Below are 19,668 nucleotides of genomic sequence, written 5' to 3' on the forward strand. Positions count from 1 at the left end.
TCCAGGTTACTTTGGGATGCACGTTGCATAACATGCAGCCTGCATTCGGAATAGTACTCCTATTTTAAGAAGGCCACCGGAATTATGGGATGCATGGCTTGCCGTTATATTCCGTGAATTATGAAGTAACACTACCAGGACCGACATTAAAAAACAGCCGGTTTTATTCCTAAAAATACATTTAAAGTCATTGTAAGCCACTGTAGCAGTGTGCAGAGTTTGAATATTAACGCTGCGCTTCAAGAAAAATAAATATATCACACGTAAATGTTAATTATTGTACCGCAATACATTTTCAAAAAGATGAAATGCAACTGAACTCTACAAAACAAATGTACTGCAAACAAAAAACAAAAAACAAGTTGAAGCAACTTACATGGACCATTTGAACTTTTAATTCAGTAATTCTTTCATGTACCACTAGAGGGAGCCAATGTAGCCACACCTTGAAAATCGCTGCGCTAACCAATTTAGCGCCAATTTTAATCGGTTTTGGGATTGTGAAAATTTCTCTCCTGGAACCAAACGGTTTGAGTATTCCTGGATTTGATTTCTGGAGTATTTTCACTTCGTTCCTGGATTTACGTAAAATTCTCAGGTATGTTCTTAAGTTTGTGAAGTTGTTTTTTTTTTTTTGTTAGTTTTTTTTTTTTAAACAGTTTTAACAGTTTTTTTTCATTTTAATTAATGGTTTAACAGCAACTACGAAATGAGAGGAATGTGTTATCTCAAGTCCCTAAACGCACCACGCTTCAGATTACTATGAAGTACATCTCGTCGTGACGACTGACGGCGGTGGAAAATAACAAAGTACAAATCATTTGTTACTGTAGTATAAGTTGTAGGTCTTTTTTTTTTTTTTTTTTAACTAAAAAGGAAAACTATTTTATGGGCGTTTTTTTTTTTTTTTTTTTTCATTGTGCAAAGTTATCAAAATGGGTATTATTACAAATCGGAGTCTGGAACTTTTTTTTTTTTTACTTTGACTTAAGTACAGGAATGAATTCAGTGTTTCCAGCCTTCTGTGTGCGTGTGTGTGTGTGTGTGTGTGTTTGTGTGGTTTCACTGAATTGTTCCACAGAAGTTGCTCAACTCTCCGAGCTCGCGCCGAGGTCCGTGAACGCACCGCGCGCCGAGTACTACTACTCGCGCATCGTGTCGTGTCGAGTTGAGTGACAGTCCCACTGTGGCGGACCACCGCGGAGGCGGAACCGAGCCGGTGGGGGTAAACAGGCGGATTCGTCCACGTTCGGAACCGCTCGTGGCAAGGGGCGTGCAAAACTTGAAAAAGAAGGAGGAGGAGAGACGTAAACAAGAGTGTTGGCGGAGGGGGGCAGCGGGGCGCCACACATGGCCGAGTGGGGGGGGCCGGGAGATGTTTGAATGAGCTCCGCCAACTCGCCGAGAGGACACGACGCGTCGCCCGGCTGGCGGGCGCCGGCGGCGGGGGGCACCATGGAGGGCCAGCAGGCGCCGGCGGACAACGCCGGCGAGGACGTGCGCAAGAGCGGCTACCTCCGCAAGCACAAGTCCATGCACCGGCGCTACTTCGTGCTGCGCTCGGGCTCGGAGCGCGGCGGCGCGGCCCGCCTGGAGTACTACGAGAGCGAGAAGAAATTCCGGAGCAAGGCCCCCGTCCCGAAGAAGGCCGTGCTCCTGGAGACCTGCTTCAACATCAACAAGCGGGCCGACTCCAAGAACAAGCACATGATCGTGCTCTACACCCGGGCCGAGAGCTTCGCCGTGGCCGCGGACAACGAGGCCGACCAGGACGACTGGTACCAGGCCATGGTGGACCTGCAGTGCAAAAGTAAGCGGGCGCACGGAGAGGCAAACGTGGCACCCAGCAAATTTAGGCAGGGGCCATTACAAGCCTGCGCGCGCGCGCGCGTGCGCTCTACTCGGCAGTTGCTGCTGAAAGGAGTTTTTTTTTTTTTTTATAAATATCCAGGGAAACGGCGTCAAATATTTCAGTAGGAAGAGGGGTGCATGTTATTCTGTTTGTGTTTTTTCTCTCTCTCTCTCTCTCTCTCTCATTTAGGAGAGTTTGGCAACGCTCGGGGGATATTTTTCAACTTGTTTACGTCAGAGGATGCCAACATGATCAAGTTGGCATATTGTTCTTGGCCTCCGTCGGGCTCTTTATTTTGTTGTTTTTGGCCTCAGTCGGGCTCTTTATTTTGTTGTTTTTGGTCTCTCTCTCTCTCTCTCTCTCTGTGTGTCTATCCTATACACTCCGTCTCACACACAAACACACACGAGTGAGTGTGTCGTTTCGTTACAGTATCGCCGCACGCACCGATGCCCACAAAGGTGCAAAACGCACTCAGGCGAGTTTCCCGCCGGTGACGTGGTCACGAGCGGGCCGAACGCGCGTGTTCCGCTGCGTAAACGCAGCTGTCGAAGCGGCGGCGCGGAGCGCGGCCACCCCGGAGTCACCTGTTCGACCTTCCCCTCGCCTCTCCTCTCGGGGCCGCGTGACGCAATCCGGGCAGACGAGAGCCGAAGAGTTCAAGGAGCTCCTCGCACATGACCTGCGGCTCTGTTACATAAAGCAGCTGATTAGCGGCGGCTAGGACACTTTGTTTTAACACGACGGTGTTTGTGTGCAAGTCACCTTTGCCTAGCGGTTAGCACGTTTCTGCGAGCCTGTAGGGAATGTGTGTGTCCACACATCCTGCCGGCCTGTTAGCATCACTGACAAGCCCAAGCCATGAAATTCGCTGATTTCCTTTTCAACCTTGGGGCATGGGTCCTTGAGACCTTTTGGTGCGTCTTGTTCTGATAGACATGTCCACCAAATTATCGTGTCCGCCCACGAAACTGGTGATGTGGGGCAATTTCTTTCTCACGTCCAGGTCTCGTGTTCATCGAATTCACCCCAAAATGTCCGACGACCTGTTTAATTTCAGGCATGGGTCCTTGAGACGGTCTGTTTCAAACAAACATGGCTGACTTCGTTTCCAATTTCGGGCATGGGTCCTTAAGACTTTTTCATGCGTCCTGTTATGATCCACGTGTACACCAGATGTCGACATGTAGACCGTTGAAACTGGTTACAGGGAGGCAAATTTTTTCACCTTTCCAAAAAAGGTGCCAAAACCTTCAGTGGCCGAGCGGTCTTGCGTTCACACACACTGAACACTGTCAGGATTCCTGCCGCTAATAACCGGCCTTCTGGTATGCGCCGCACAGCCGTCAGCGCAGTGAAGAACTTGTCCCCTACTTGAAAAATTCACATCTTGCAAACTGCGAGCGCGGCGGGGCCCGCCGCCAAGAGATGCTGCGCTGTTCGGCTTGGAGCCACACCCTCAGCGCCGTAGCTGCTGTGAGAGCTTTTTTTTTTTTTTTTTTTTTTTTTTTTTTTTTTTTTTTTTTTAAAAAGCGTAGCTGCCAAAGCCTTGGACTGGCCTCGTGGTGCGCTGCAGGTGAAATCACAGTTTTGGATTAAAGTTTGAAATAGTCAGGCGCCTCTGGGGGGGGGGAGCACGGTAAACACTAGAGGAGTCCTTCTTCACAGAGGATAAAGAATACATGTAGCCGCACGATTTGTGTTCAATCCGTTGCTGAAAGCGCCGCGGCATTTTTAGTCTTGAGCAGTAAGCTAGCGACCCGTATCGTGCCCGCCCTCACTGGATCCTGGGAAAGCGGCCCAGAAAGCGTGAAGTACCACACGGGCTCTCCTCGACCGGACGCTAATTAAACCGACACGATACGCGGATCGCAGTTATTTATTCACCTGAGCCCGGTGAGACCCTTTCGGGCAACGAGTACAGTATCAGCATTGAGGGCAGCTATTTGTTCAGCTATTAGGAGTCAGTGGAGTGTGTAAAGGCCTAACCGTGACAGAACAGGACAGAGGTGCGGCCCCGCGCTCGCCGCTTGCCAGGAAAATTGCCCCCACGGCTCTGCCAACACCCCAGGACTTGTTGACCTCCATAAAACCAAATAACAGATTCCAAATTGGGAGCTGCAGCGCCGGCGATAAACAAGACGGAAATTGTATCGCCGCACAGACGGAGGCTCGTGTATGTCGCTGCGTTGGCAACACCAAAGTGTTGTTACAAGTCCTTTAGCGTGCATAAAAGTGTGTCACGCTACTTGGCTCAGCAGCGAGTTGGTTGCTCTCCAGAGTCCACAATTCTTTTCCTTCGAAGCTTGCCTGACGTCACCGCCGGGGCGAATAACTTGCATAATTCGATGCAAAATCACCGCTTTGAAGCTTCACAGGGATCATTTTTCCACACGGACTAATGTTACTGCAGTCGCACGCGCCACGCGGCGTCGAAATAAGTTGGCGAGATGGTGGCAAGCCGGTAGAAACCAGTTCGTAAAAGATGTCCAAAGTTTGGCATCGTTTACATCTGAACGTGGAAGATAAAGTGCAACGTACCGCAACAACACATCTACGAAAGTAATGTAGCGATGTTTGACGTTCGGGGGTACACGAGGTAATGTTTAATTGGCGTTCGGATGATGAGAGGATCCTTGGAAACATTTCTCCTGTGGGTAACATCTGTTTTTAAATTTCCGCACCGCTATACCAAAGAGCCTCACCAAGGCTAAGAATGCTGTAAAGGCTTATAAAAGCTGTAAACTGGGTAAAATGTTATTTTTAAGGATAGCAATCAAATGGTTCTCTGTGCGAGTGTTTAGATGCTGGAGGATGGGCTCGCCTGCATGGGCCAATGAGCTCTGCAAACCCAGATTAAGCGTTAAACCACACTAAGCGGTGCTCATCCCCCTAATTAGGCACTAATTGCTGTCTCGAGTGTCCTCTGCTGGTGGCACAGTGTGGGCTTTGTCCTGAAAAAGCCACCACAGGAAGTCTTGAGAGTTATTATTGGCGTCTTGGGCTGTTTTTTTGTTGTTGTGTTTATTTTTTTTTTATTTATTTTTTTTTTTTACTTTGTGTTGTGAGCCAAAATATGAGGTACACGCAAGCTTCAGATACTCTTCCACTGGAGCGAAGAAAAGAAATCAATAAATCAGCGGCTCGACATTCACCGATGCACTTTCCGTGGTTGAGTCAACCCGGCAAACACACAAATGCAAAATGTAAACACGAGGAAAGAGCTACAGTTAGCCAAAATTCACGTCCAGAAGCTCACACGAAGACTAACCGTTGACAGTTAGTCTAAAGTTATTTACATCACGAACTAGGCAACGCCTCCATAGAGGCACATTTCTTCCGGTGTGCCTCAGGGGTCTGTCTTGGGCCTCCTCCTCTTCATCACTTAAATCTTACCTCTTGGTAATATCTTCCTTAAATTTAATTTACACTTTCATTGTTAGGTGGATGACCATACTATTCACTATTATTATGTTTTTAATACAATACAGTGCTATTTTACATGACATGACTTTGAATCTCCGCTCTCGCTGAGATTCAAACCCCGACCACACCTTTTTATAGTGGCATGTATTGATTATTGCCGATGGAGCACAATAGCTCTGTGGTTGTGGCGGTCAGGAAGTAGCCCCAAATTTATCAGCTTTACATTACAGGCCCCGCCCCCAATATTTGCTCACGTCCTCTGGGATGCAATTGAATACGCTCCCTTTCTGGAATGCACTGATGTCCACACGCAGTCCATATAAGTCATATAGTTGGTGAATGCGGTGCTTTGTATATTTCATGCGGGTGCTCCATTTCCCCTCCCCACGTCTTCCGCACCAAAGCACAACTTAAAAATTCAGGAGTTTTCAAATTTAGGTGGGATGAAATATTCACTCGCTCAGTGTGTCGTCGCCCCTGAGGAATTGGCTCTTTTCCTGAAGCTGTGCAAAGCTAACTTAATTCCTCAATTGCTACATCCTCAATTACCTAATGGTCTTATTTTGTTGGTACAGTATTTTTACAGACTTGAGATGGTCTGTCAAAGAATGTGGGAACGTTCTGTTCCCAGCCGCTGTGTTTACTACCTCAACACCAGGCTAACCAGCAAGTCCGAGACCTGCCAGTAGTTTGAGGTTCTTTTCGTGTTTATTATTATTTTTTTTCCCTGTGTCCCATCCTTAGATGCCTCCTCTTCTGGCTGTCTGGATAACTCGGAACACATGCGAGTTTAACCTTAGGCAGATGACGGCGTCGGAGAGGGAAACGTTGTGTTCTCCAGTGTGGGCCCGGATAGAGGGATTACGCACGGTCCGCCTTGGTGAAGCTTTAGGAAGTGCCGAGGTTGAAACGAGGAAAAGGGGCACACATGGCAGCCCTGGGAAAAGTACAAAGCGTGAATTGAGGGTGGGCGGGGTAAGAGGGGGTAGGTAGTAGCTGAGAACAGCAGAAGGGGGGAAAGAATCTTCTTTGCAGTCTTTGCGGTGTCGAAAAGCATGGCGGCGTGCTACGGCAATGAGGTCACGCGTCGGAAAGGCGAGGGAGCCGACTGCAGTCGTTTGCACTGATTTACAGGATGCTGGCTATGAAAGGAAATTCTATAATGCTGTAAATTTGAATAGACTTGGACGCGCCTGAGCAAACACTTAAAAATGAATTGCGACGGGCTTATTGACTTGTAACCTAATTGTGGCAATGTAGACTTATTTTTTTTGGTTGCTTTTGTGGTTTGAAAGGGGGCACTTCAATTTGTTCTACTCCCACTCGGTGGCACAGTTCCTCAATGACAAGCATCCATTTGGAAATAGCCCCCCCCACTACTGAGCTCAAGATTCAATTAAATTGTACAGTGATGCCTTGAGATACGAAGATATTTAATGATGTCATTGTTTTTATAAAATACAATATTATAGAGTCCTGTTTTTTCTCATTTAACAATGTCTTTTGTTTATTTTTTGGGAGGGTGTCACGAATTAATGACATTTCCATTCACTTCAATGGGGAAAGATGATTTGAGATACAAGTGATTTGCGTTACAAATTTGGTCACGGAACGAATTCAACTCTCAAGGCAACGCTGTATTGCACTTAAAAGTAAAACAAACTTGGACCAAAAATAAAAGTTTCAAAGTAAACGGCTCTTAATGACTAAATGCAAATGTATTGCACTTCAAAGTGAAGTACAACTGATCTGCACATCGGCCAGTGACTCTGTAACACACTTTGAGTGTTATGATTTCCGTCCCCTTTGGAGGAACACAAATCCGATAGAACCCAAGGTTGTTGTTGAGTCAGCAGGCTCAAAGCAAATGCTTCATACTATCCAGGTTTTGTTTTTTTTTGGGCTTTATCCAGCATGAGTCCCCCCTTCTAGTTTTTATGCAGCCTTTTTTGCTGCATAAAACGAGTGGTTTTCTGCCATCTTTGATCTTTGTAGACTGCCGGGAAGACACCCCCCAGAGAGAGGAAAGACAGAGGTGTTCCATAATTCATATTACTCTGCCAAGGATCAATTCTTGCTTTACGTAACCAAGTGAGGATGGAGTAGATAGACTGTACTTCAGGGTTTTGGAGTTGTTGTTTTGTTTTTTGGTGAGCCTGAGTGGCCTCCTGATGAAAACGTGTGTTTGTGTGTGTAAAGGTTAAGGCTGTGCCGTTCTCCAAACAAACGACACTCTTGGTGTGTAGCCTCTCAAAGTGAAAAAGACGCTTCAACCCTAATTTTGCATTCCGAATCGGCATTTGAAATCGTTTGTTTTTACACTCGCTGATATCTTTTTTTGCAATCTCCTGTAAAGCCCCCATTCCCTTGGTCCCTTCTTTAAAAAAAAAAAAAAAAAAAAAAAAAATCCCCAACTATCAACTCCTTCCTGTTGTAAATCTTAATGGAGGCCCACTGAGAGAAGCACGAAACAGCCACGCATGGCCTTGAGTGAGTCATCTGATGCAGTGTGTAGGGTGCGTGCGTGACTATCAACGCGCACGGCGAAGAAGCCGCAAGACTCCACTGACTCTCAGCGCAGCATCAATTCCAGCTTCGCTTTTTTCACTTGTAAATGCTCCTCCACTTTTTTGGACGCAACGAGACATTTTTTCATTTTGTCAATATATTTTGAGCTGTGTTAATGGTAGAGCTCGGACTCTGAATCCCCGTTGGCTATTGCCATTACCGGTAACGAATGGCGAGCACTGAGAATATATTTTAAAAAAAAAAAATATATATATATATATATATATATATATATTTTTTTTTTTTTTTTTGGTGATTATTTTATAACCTGCTCATTGTGGAAACAAACTGGAATTTGAAGGGTTGAAAAAATAAAAATGTAGAGATATTGCTACTTAAAAACTATGCAGGAAAAAAAGAAGCAAAAAGACATTTTTCAAGCAAAGTCTTTCAAATTACAGACTGTGTCTCTATGTGGCCAAAAATGGCCACAAAGAAACTGAAAGCAAAGTAAAATCGAACACGATCTGAGGGTTGAAACGAGACCTTCATGCAGGGCATTCCAAATGAAATGCGCCAAGAATTGTCATTCCACCGCTCAGATTGTCTTCAAATTTGGGTTGGAATTGGAATGGAAAAGACCAGAACAGAATACAAAACATTTTTGTTCGAAACCTCTTCATTAGCGAGCTCTAGGCTCCCAAACCGTTGGCTAATTCGAGCTATCGCTTGACTTCAAACTTGAAAATCTTTGACACGACACCACTTGGAAACCTAAATTGGGTATCATTTGAAAAAGCTCTTTTATTGTTCTACAGCACATGCTTTACTGTAAAAGTCTTTGTTTTGAGGAGACCTGTTCAGATGCGTCGGGCAACACTGGCGCTCACGCACGCGTGAGTCACGGTATTTCTTTCATCTCAGCATTTCAGTCAGCGAATGTGTGGTCCCTTTTGGTTCCAAGTAAAAGAAAACCGGAAGATAGATTTCCTGCTTCCGATCAGTGAGCGCCAACTAAGCAGCCAAATGTTGTCAGTCATTCATCAGAAGCTTTCTCTTCAGTAATTGCCACTTTGCGGAGGCACACAAAAAGGTGAATGGGCTGCCAGTGCTAATGAAAAGACAGATTTTACGAGTTGACAAAGTGAGCAGAGCCTTTTGAAACTTCCGTTGAATGGTTTTAAGACCTTCCCAGACCTTTTGGGACGTTTTGGGAGGGGAGGGTGGGGGGGGGGGGGGGGGGGGGGGGGGGGGGAGCGGCATTCCATCATTAAATCTTGGTTTACTAAGGTTTTCTCAACTCATCATTCATCATTGTTGGCTTCACTTGTCAACATGCAACTCTTTCCACACTGGTATGTGCGCTTGTGTGTGCGGTTGACAAACGAGACCCCCAGGTACGGAGCCCGCAGGTAACGAGCCAGTCGTGCAAGCTGATGCATGCTCAGTTTGCACTAATATCTGGTTGAAAATCTGAAAAGCTGCAGCACAGCGTATAAGGCAAAGCGTGGTAAATAGTGGCGGTGTTCATATCAGCGCGATGTTGCTTCCCACGGTTCAATCTAACCAAGCCTGCATGTCCTCTGTCCTCTACTTTTTAGGTAAGAACCCCTCTGACAAAGGACCTGCTGGGGACTATGGCGTCCCCAATCCTGGGCCGGCCTTCAAGGAGGTGTGGCAGGTGAAAGTATGGCCCAAAGGCCTGGGTCAGGCCAAGAACCTGGTGGGGATCTACCGCCTTTGCCTGACTGAAAAGACAATCAACTTTGTCAAGCTCAACTCCGATGCCGCTGCGGTGGTACTGCAGCTCATGAACGTCCGGCGCTGCGGGCATTCTGAAAATTTCTTCTTTGTCGAGGTTGGCCGCTCTGCTGTGACAGGCCCGGGCGAGTTCTGGATGCAGGTAAGTCTCTTATCCCCAGTCCCCTTCATGTTGAAACCAAAAAGCATCCCTATGATCTTTTTAAAAAAAAAAAAAAAAAAAAAAAAAAAGTCTGCTTTCTTCAAACTGTTTATCACTCACAGTTGAAGTTTACTGTAAAGCTGACACATCAAACAGGAGAATGAAGCATTGTGCATTCAAACACCAAAATGAATGAAAAAGACAACTTTGTCAAGCTTCACAATGTGTTGCATGGCGGGCGCGCGAACGAAGACCTGTGGTATAGCGTGAGTTCACTGTATTACTGTTCAACCACTGTATTTGCTTTGAGACCTACAAAATTGTGACGTGTGTGCTGTTTGTGTTTTGGCCTGTTATCTAGGTGGATGATTCAGTGGTTGCCCAGAACATGCATGAGACATTGCTCGAGGCTATGAAGGCACTCAGCGAGGAGTTTCGGCAGCGAAGTAAATCTCAGTCGAACTCCGGTCCAGGAGGAGGTGCAACCGCCTCAAACCCGATCAGTGTTCCCACACGGCGCCACCACTCGAACCCTCCGCCCAGCCAGGTGGGCTTCACCCGCCGACCCAGAACGGAGCCTCCCGGAGGAGCTAACGGCGCAACAGGGGTTAGCAGTGCCAGCGCTTCTCCCACCCCTCGACACAGCTTTCCAAGGTCTCGCACTGCCAGCGATGGGAGCAAAATTGAGGAGGGCCTGACAGGAGTCCCCAGCTCCAGTCCCTCGGCCAATAGTCCTTGTTCCACCACACCGATCCTCAGGTCAAAGTCGACGCGCTCAGTCCCCACCTCAAACGCTAAAACGCCTCTTGGTCTGATGCGCTCAGTCTCCACGCCAGCACCCTCCCCAGCCCCAAGCTTGTCCTCCAGCTCTGGGCACGGATCGGAATTTGGGGGCATAGCACCATGTGCTGGTCCTGGGGCAGGGACCGGCCCCTACAGTCGTGTCCCGATGCATTGCGCCTCTGTCTCAGGTTCACCCAGTGACTACGGCTCCTCAGATGAATATGGCTCCAGTCCCGGGGAACAGACGCTCCTAGTCTCCCCGAGCCTGCCTGGAAGTTCGGTTGGTAGCGTTGGCAGCCAGTCCTTTGGCGAGGAGGGAGCTAATTATATTTTAATGGGCCAGCATAGCAGTGGCAATAGCAGCAGCAATCACAGCAGTGGGACATCCAGCTCCTTGCCAGCACCTGGAGGACAAATCTGTGGCTCCCAAGCCCAGACAAGGAGAGTGCTTCGCCGTTCCTCTAGCCGGGAGTGCGAAACGGAACGTAGGTTGCTGAGCAAGCGTGCCTCCTTACCTCCTATGGCCTTGGAGAGACTGGTCCCGTGTCAGCACAGAGGTGAGGAGCCGGCAGAGGAAGACTCCGCTGACTATGCTGTTATGTCGAGGAGCACCAGCCGTGAATCATTTTCGTCCACGTCCTCCACAACGCAGAGGGAATTCCTCATGGGTGCTGGGTCATCAGGGGGAGGTGGGGGTTACTTGGATGTAGCAGGAGAGTTCAAAGGTGAACACGGTGCGGGATCAGGTAGTGTTGTGGATTTAGGAGTGGATAATGGCTACATGTCCATGTTGCCAGGAGTCACACAGCCTCCCGTGTGCCTGTCCCAATCACTGGCGGTTTCTGTCCCGGACTTGGATCCTAGACCTGCGGATGATTATATGGCCATGACCCCGAACAGCAGTGTGTCCCCCCCACAGCAGATCAGACCTCCGCCGACCTCTGATGGCTATATGATCATGTCTCCCAATAGTAGCTGCTCACCTGATCAACGTGGCGGTCTCTCTTCAGGGGTTTGGGTGGGCAGTGGCAGTGCGGACAGCAGAGCAGGCAGTGACTACATGAACATGTCACCCATCAGTGCTCGCTCTGTAAATGGTAGCCCCCCGCCTTCAGAACACGCCAGTCATTCAGAGACCAGTTCTCAACAGCAAGTCCCCAAGATGGTGTACTCTTACTATTCCCTCCCCCGGTCATACAAACACAATCCCTCTTCCAGACATTTCGACGACGGACCAGGACGTGGCAGAAGGCCGAACGAGAGCGGCAGTAGGGGACTGGGTGGAGGTAGGACAATAAGTGGGCGTCAGGAGCAAACGGCTGCGAGCAGTTCAATGGCGGGGCGGCACCTGTCGCTTTCCTCTTCCTCATACTCGTCCAGCTCAGCCAGCAGTGAGAGCCTTGGAGAAAGTGAGGAAAGAGCAGTAAGCGCCATGGGTGGGGGTTCTAAAGATGGAACTAAGCTCCAGCAGCGACGAGGCTCCGGTGGGTTGCCAAAACACGGTATCCACTCTCGAAGTCGACCTGTGAGCTTGTTTGTTGACGTATCCAAGGCCAACACGCTTCCCAGGGTCCGTGAAAACCCTTTTCCCCCAGAACCTAAGAGCCCTGGCGAGTATGTCAGTATTGAGTTTAAAGGGGAGAGCAGAAACCAGCCTGGGGTCGGGGGAGGGCGTGGGCGGGGCCTCAGGCATAGGTCTTCGAACCCTCATAGTACAAACAACCAGCATCCTCAACACAGGCCCGTGTCTTGCCTCGGGAATTTTATCCCCGTATCCTGCAGCCCATCTGCCCCCATTACTCCCACAGCTGTTTCTGAGTATGTCAACATGGACCTGGGCCCTTCTCCTTCGCCCTCACCCCATACCCCGCTTGTTTTCCCTCCTTTCCACACCCCTCCCACACCGCCAACTCTTGCTCCTGCTTCCAAAATCCCTGACGCCGGATCAACTGACCCTTGTGAAGAGGTGGCAGTGATTGCAGAGGCACCGCTAAGGAAAATCGGAGAGAATGTCCCAGAGTCGGAGTCCCCCACATCATGCGGGGACTACACAGAGATGGCCTTCAGCCTGAACAACAACACCGCTTCCAGGTTGTCCTCCAGTGTCTCACTAAAAGCTCCTTCCCCGCCCAGGACTGAACCCTCCGTTGCATCACGGGGTCTAGACTTTCCTTTAGCCAAATCGGGCCCCAACCCAGACCACGGAGCTAAAGTTATCCGTGCCGACCCCCAAGGACGTAGACGACATTGCTCCGAAAGCTTCCTCACCACATCTTCCCTCTCCGCTCCGGGTTCGACCTCCTCTTCGTCCACTGCCTCACTCTTCCCAGAACAAGCCGCCACCCGGCGGCAGGGCTTTGAAGGCACGGCGTGGCGTAATTGTGCTGTCCCAGATACCCCCACTCAGTCACCCCTTCCTGGACAGCAACAGGCCATCGCCACTCAAACACCCACCACAGAGCAAGGCCTTAACTACATAGACTTGGACCTGGCCAACAACGAGAGCCCCCATTTAGGCCTGGATGGGCCCCCGGGGAGCCAGGCATCAGCGCGCCTCTTTTCGGTGCTGGGTGCAAGTTCTGGGGTCGGAGGAGGGGCTGCAGCGGTTGGCAACAGTAGCAGCTCCAGCGTCAACACGTACGCCAGCATAGACTTCTACAAGTCCGAGGAGCTGCGGACACATCAGAACGCAAATAATGAGGGAACAGGTAACATTTTTTAAAATTTGTTTTGATACATGAGCCTGACCATATGGCCCCTTCTTATAGGTCCAACTCATAGCCACCGATTTATTTTCTGACGTCATCTCATGTGATGTGACATGTTGAAGACCGGCTTTTCTCTATTTGATGCTGAAGTTGTGCAGCCTTATTATCGTTCTATACATAATACAAGCGCCAACGCTTCCGCTCGGCTTGAGCCATTGTTTTCTCGTACCAAACATCTCACTGCAGCACCGTTTCCAGACAAAGGAAGCATTCAGACTTGTCATCGAAGCATCCCACTCAGAGTTGAACCGATGATCTTGTAGTGTGACATGAGTATTTTATTGGCTTTTCGCCACTTTACGTTTGGGTTACCGTAGTTTCCCGTATTCCAAAAGAAGAATTTGCACATATACTCCAATTTATGCTCTTTGCATTCCAAGAATGTTCCTTTCGGGGGAGGACCACCACAGCTAAACAAGGCCCCAAACCCCGTGAGACGTCCCCCCCAGCCCCAAATAGCAAAACATTCTTTTTGAGCCACAGTCTGCACTGAGTTGCCCTGTTAGGAGGTCGGCGCCTGCAGCCTCAGCAGATAGAGGAGCATTTAAACGACCGTGTGGATTTACGTGCATCAGTAAAACGCTCGGGCCGTCTTACGGAACCATTCCACAGTGGGGCTCTTGTGATGGCTGCGCCCTGCCAAGCCTCGCTGTTTGCGTAGTGGCTTTGCGAGCTCCCGCTTCGAATAGCATCCTCGCTTGCATTCACCGCAAGCATTTCGTACCTTGACTCGATTCGACGGAGGGGGCGGGGGGAGTGCGCGGGAGTGCCGACCAAGCTGGTTGCAAGCTTGCCATAGGTCGCCCTTGAAAACCGCACGGATTGAGAATTTTTATATAGAAATACTTGCAGGCCACCACTGCGGCTGGCGAGAATGTTACACATCGACTGTGAATGTTGAGATGGGGCCAGGGTTTCACTCACACAGTCTCGCAAATGCCTTTGGACTACGCTCGCCCACTTTCATCTCCCGCATCCCACTTACCCCCCTTTTTCCTCTGCCAATAAATGATCCTTTTCTTAAGAGTCTTGTGTCGAGATCAGACTGCAGGACTTTAGCCCCGTTATTAGCCCGATTTCCCGGATAGCGAACGAAATATTTTGTCGGGAACGACAAAACCTCTTGTAGTGCGACATAATCCACGGCCAACGATTTGGCCCTACGGATAGCTCTAAGACGCCAAAATGAAAAGTCTAGCATGTTTTTTTCTTGGGGGGGGGGAGTCTTCCGTGTCATGTGACATACTACATACGTCAACTCTCAGACAGCGCGCCTTGACGTCGACAGATCGGATTGCGTAATGCGTCCGGTGCGTTGCCCCCCTTGCTCGACGATGTCAACATACTTGGTCGCCGTTGTCAATATTTTGTCATGCGCACAAACCAATGTTTACCGAGGCTTTAGCGCATGATTTGACAAAACGCCGGCATGTTTACGTGCAAACTTTACTGCTAACATTAGCTAGGTTGTCTTGCAGTCTGATCCATCCAGGCCTTCGCGATCTCCCGAATTCCCTTTCACTCCCAGAATGGTGTCTTGATGTTTACCATCTTGTATCATTCTCTCTGTGACTTTGTCCTCAGCTGATGGATTGTTGAAATTCCCTCCCTCCGATATGGTTCACCAACCACCTCTATTCTCTTACTTCAGTTCATCCTTTAAAGGCATTTTTGTAACTCGTCTCGTATATCGGGCGGGCTGACGTCAATGAGCCAGGAATGATCATAAACAAAGGGTACATGTTTAGAATCTGTGACTTATCTTGTTCGTCACGCGTTTTAAATGTTATGTCTGCTTTAATGACAGGGATCTTATCTAGAAACAAAACAGGATTTTATATACGCTGCCCCCCCCCCCCCCCCCCCACACACACACATAAAAAAAAATTGGCATCATTTCGTACCCTGATAACACAGCCGAGTGTTACCCGATCTTTATTGAGCCAAGGCACATATTATGGAGAAAAATCTCTCTCGAAAAGTACATACATTGTCACCTTGACTTAAAAGTTTGTTGTGTGACCATGCTCTGAACTCAAATCACTTGTCAGTATGCAGTGTGCCTGCGCTCCAAGTGAATATGAGTTTGTGAGTATTTGTGTGACAAATAGTGACTTTAAATGCCCTAAACATCGGACGCTACTCTAACTTCGAACAATGAACGATGGTTGCGTCACCCGCAAATACTCATTTACGCCAATGCTAGCGGGGAGCATAGATGTAAACAACATGCTAGACGCGGAGCGTTGCGCAGAGAACAAAGCGCAAACAGCCCGAAGAGCTGGTGCCGAAAAGAGGAAACCGTAATCTCGTGTTTTGGTTTAAAAAAAAAATCAAAAATCAAACACCTACCAGATAACAGTAATCTGCAAAACATGCCGCCAGCAAGTCGTTATCGGGATATAAAATTTTGATATGATAAGAATGGTATTACAATGATCTCACATTTCCTGGTGGCAGTGAACTCAACTCCACAAAAAGCAGCAGATTGGCAGATAGAATCAGATACCAATACTTATTAAAAAAAAAAAAAAAAAAAAAAACATTCAAGCTGTTTATTGGCACTCCACTTCGTTTACTGTCAAACTAAACACAAAACAACCCCATAGCTTAGCCTTTATCTCTGCTAGCTTAATGCTAACGCTAACACATGATGGGAAATACCGTAGACGTGCTAAAAATAGCATCCGCATGCCGGTGTTATGACCCTTGAAGCAACGGATATTTGAACACAAATGGTGGAATGGCACATATTGACGGATAATATACAAATATTCACAGGCATATCGTCTTTATCCCTTGGAAAGAACAAATATGGTGTGGTTGCTACTGTCAGTCCTCGATAGGTACGGAACACGCATGCAAAGGGCCGAAATGACTTTTCCAAGAGGCCCCTGTCACAAAATACAAATATTTTACGTCTTAACCATCTATCATCTTTCTTAACCGTCCGCATCATTTTTTTTTTTTAATTCTCTTTCATCACATGACTTTGGGATCAAGGTTTTGAATGCAACCATGTGCACATAATTGTATAAACCTTTACCTGACTAAATAGTCCTCCCCCAGTCCCCTCAGGCCTTCTTTAAATTCTCAAAGTCAGTGTCTCCAGTGCACAGAGGCAGGTCTGTTCTCTCTGCTAATTGGACAAAACGCATGCATAACTGGCCAATTGGATCACTATCGACTGCATGTGTGTTTTCTGTCTCCTCCCGTCTAGACACTTTGCATCATGTCAAGTGAATTTTATTCCACTTTCTCCTTTAAAGTGGTATTAAGACGCTTGAATTTGCACAGTACTGTCTTTCTACATCTTTCCCCATTGAAATGAATGGAAAGGCCATTCATTGTGTCCATGTGTTGCTCCTGTTTTTGTTCAACTATAAGTCGTTTAAAGGTGTAACACCGCAATATCGATGCTCGTGTTTTCAGCCCCTCGATGGCGTTTCACGTTACGTGTTAGCATTAAGCTAGTGGACTTTTGTAAGCAAACGTTATGTGGTTTGGTTGAATACACAAGATGTCATTATTTTTGTTTTATGTTTACTTTGAAACTTCAACTGGGAGTGGCAATAAAACAATTTAGAGAAAGCACTTGTTCGCTCTCCGCTGCTTGTTGTGAGGTTCTCTGCCACCATCAAGCACTGGTAGTTTAGAAATAGTCTGTGTACACTAGAAAAGCGGCATTTATTGCACGGGCAACGAATGACATCTGCTTAATTGGTGGCTGCGTTCATGCAAGCGCGTGCATTTTTCTTAAGGCTTTCAAACACGCACTCGAACAGTATTGATTGTTTATGATGACAGACTTTGAAATCCAGGTCAGGCTAACAGCGCGTTATGTAAACAGCAACCATGTGGACGGTGCATGATCCCCCTACTCGACCCCCCCCCCTCCCCTCCCCCATGCCCACGCTACGTGTGCGCGTGTCTCTTTAAACCTCCTTGACTCTTGAAGAATTAGCGGCCAAGATAGCGACATCAACAATGGCGATTTGATCGGATTTTCATCCGTGGAGGCAGCACTTCACTGCTGAAGCCTGACCTGAAAATGACGTGAAGATGATTGACTTGTTGAAACGTGCAATGTTGGAACAGTTTACTTGGTTGTTTAATTTCACACTTGCTGGATGGGCAGGCACTCCAGAGACTCAACAATTTGTATCTAAGCCATTAAAAAGTCAATTTCTCCATAATATGTCCCCTTTAAGATAAGATTCTTTGAGGTCAGATAAGATTTCTTGTGCAACTCAAGGAGATTCAGTTTGCTCAAGTCTCAGGCTCGCTTTGTTTGGGTGGGAAATCGGCAATCTGGCCTCTGTTTGGGTTTTGGGGGAATGTTGACGGCTTCGTGCGTGTGCGTATTAATCCCCATAATAAAAAGGCGAAGGTGTTTTTGATGAGGTCATCCGCGTGTGCCGCGACAGGAACATCATCCCATCACAGTTCAGCGCCTCTGTCCAATTCGGCGAATCCAAACGCTGGTCGGCGTAATCTGAGTTGAATATGCACACAAAAGAAAAAGCCACAGTACAAATACTGCAGGTGGTCAGAACGAGCCTGTACACGTTTGTGCCTGAGGTAATTTTTTTTTTGTGGGTAATTTTTTTTCGACACACGCAACCCATGCGAAACGGGTCCTGTCGAACCTCAAGCTCTTAAAATATTTAACATGAATGCGTCCTCCAGATTTTGATTGCTGCATGTGGGGGGGGGGAGGACAACGCAAGCAGGGTTACAGTCACGGATTGTGTGTTCATCATATGAATTCTCATTAATAATGCACTAAGGTTAAACTTTGCTCCTCTATAAATCTTGCCTTGCCTTTCGTCAGCCTTGAAACTCTGCATAGATGTCTGAAATGTTTATTTTCCGGCCATTTGTGTGGGTTGCATCAAAGAGTTTTTGTTTTTTTTCCCGTTATGCCTCAGTGATGTGCAAATACTTAAGGTGCTTGATATGGCTTTTTCACAACAAAAGGATTGGACAAGAAAGCGGTTTCTGGGCTCGGGGGGAGGGAAAAACTGCTGAGTTATGCAGGAAAAAGGCAGAAATAAATAACGCAACACAATTCCCAGAATTCTGTGTATTATTTGTTTTGTAATATATAGGAAGAAATGAAAACAAATGATGAAAAATGCAATTGACTATTTTGCTGATTGCAGTGGCGGTAAGTAAAGTGGAGGCCTGCACTTGTCTTCTCCAACAAGCTGGTCCCATCTTGGGGGTAATGTGAGACACGTGTGTTACTAATGTCCAGTCAGAAAATGGAAGCACAGTATTCAGTGGTTTTTTTTTGGGGGGGGGGACAGTTCTGAAGCCCTCATCGCTTCATTTGCGAGGCCGTATTGTGCAGAGTGGCCTCGGTGCGGAAGAATCACCAGTAGCGACGAACCCGTTTTTGAAAGTAGCACTGCAGATATTGTCCCTAAAACGCAGGCTCGTTTTTCATGGGAGTTGGAGGCTTTTCTTCTGTCTCATCATTTGACCTTTTTCCTCTTCCTGAAGAAGCAGTCCTCTCGTTGTTGTTGTCCCCCCCCCCCCCCCAACTTATTTCCGCTAGCTTTGAGAGCAGGGCCGTCGCTTGATTTGATCGATTGGGGGGGAGGGGGGGGGGGGGGGTTGATTGCACTTATTTTCGCTAGCTCTGAGAGCAAGGGCGAGACTGTGACTTTTAAGTGTGCACGTGTGTGACTCGGTGTGTGAGAGTGTAACTGCGCGTGCACGTGCGGCGTGGTCCCCAGCGCCTCGTACAATCGCGATGTCGGCCACAGAGCGTCGATTGTGCGCGGTGGCGTTGGCCGCGTGCCGGCTCTGGAAACGCTTCGGGCGCAGCCTGAAAGAACGACGCAGCCACCCACCCACCCAACCCGCCGAGGTGACTGAGTGCATAAGAGGAGGAGGAGGACGAGGAAGACGGTTCTCCCTCTTTTCACGCTCGCCTCCTTATTTGCCCGTCCAACCCGACACACATTCATTACTTCATGACTCAAGGGGAAGCTGTTTGGGTTTAAGATAACTTCTGTAGCAGTTGAAGTATCAACTTGACCTTTTTACTCAAGTGAAAGTGTAAAAGTCATGGTTGCAAAACTACGTACAGTAATGCAAGGGGGAATCAATTCAAGGGTTGACTGAACTTTCTCGAAAGGTCCGTTTATTTCAGTACTTCATAATAGAGATTCATTAAACACGGGAAAATACCTTTCAGAGGGCAATTTTCCACCTCATTTAAAAATAATTTCCATTGTTTCTCGATTGTTTGTTACGTAATATTGTAGTTTCTACAGATGGTGAATTTGGGGTTTTCGTTTGCTGTCATCAAAATTTGACGTGTGTGTGTTTAAAAACATCACAAAATATCGTTGCACCTGTAAGTGTAAGGAGTAGAAAGTGCAGATTATTTGTGTGCAAATGTGCAGAGCAGCAGT

General features: G+C 47.7%; 1 protein-coding gene across 2 annotated transcripts in view; it reads left to right on the forward strand.

Moving 5' to 3' along the window:
• Positions 1–1,028: 1,028 nt before the first annotated feature.
• The window catches only part of si:ch73-335l21.1 (insulin receptor substrate 1-B), a 28,357-nt gene continuing 9,717 nt past the window's right edge, over positions 1,029–19,668 (forward strand). For both annotated transcript variants that reach the window (XM_061669726.1, XM_061669725.1), the window contains exons 1-3: positions 1,029–1,810; positions 9,388–9,689; positions 10,051–13,180. In XM_061669726.1, the coding sequence (XP_061525710.1) occupies positions 1,384–1,810; positions 9,388–9,689; positions 10,051–13,180 (3,859 nt within the window). In that variant the 5' untranslated portion in view covers positions 1,029–1,383. The remainder of the gene's footprint in view (positions 1,811–9,387; positions 9,690–10,050; positions 13,181–19,668) is intronic.

Source organism: Phycodurus eques, chromosome 23, assembly GCF_024500275.1.
Source record: "Phycodurus eques isolate BA_2022a chromosome 23, UOR_Pequ_1.1, whole genome shotgun sequence".
Lineage (NCBI taxonomy): Eukaryota > Metazoa > Chordata > Actinopteri > Syngnathiformes > Syngnathidae > Phycodurus > Phycodurus eques.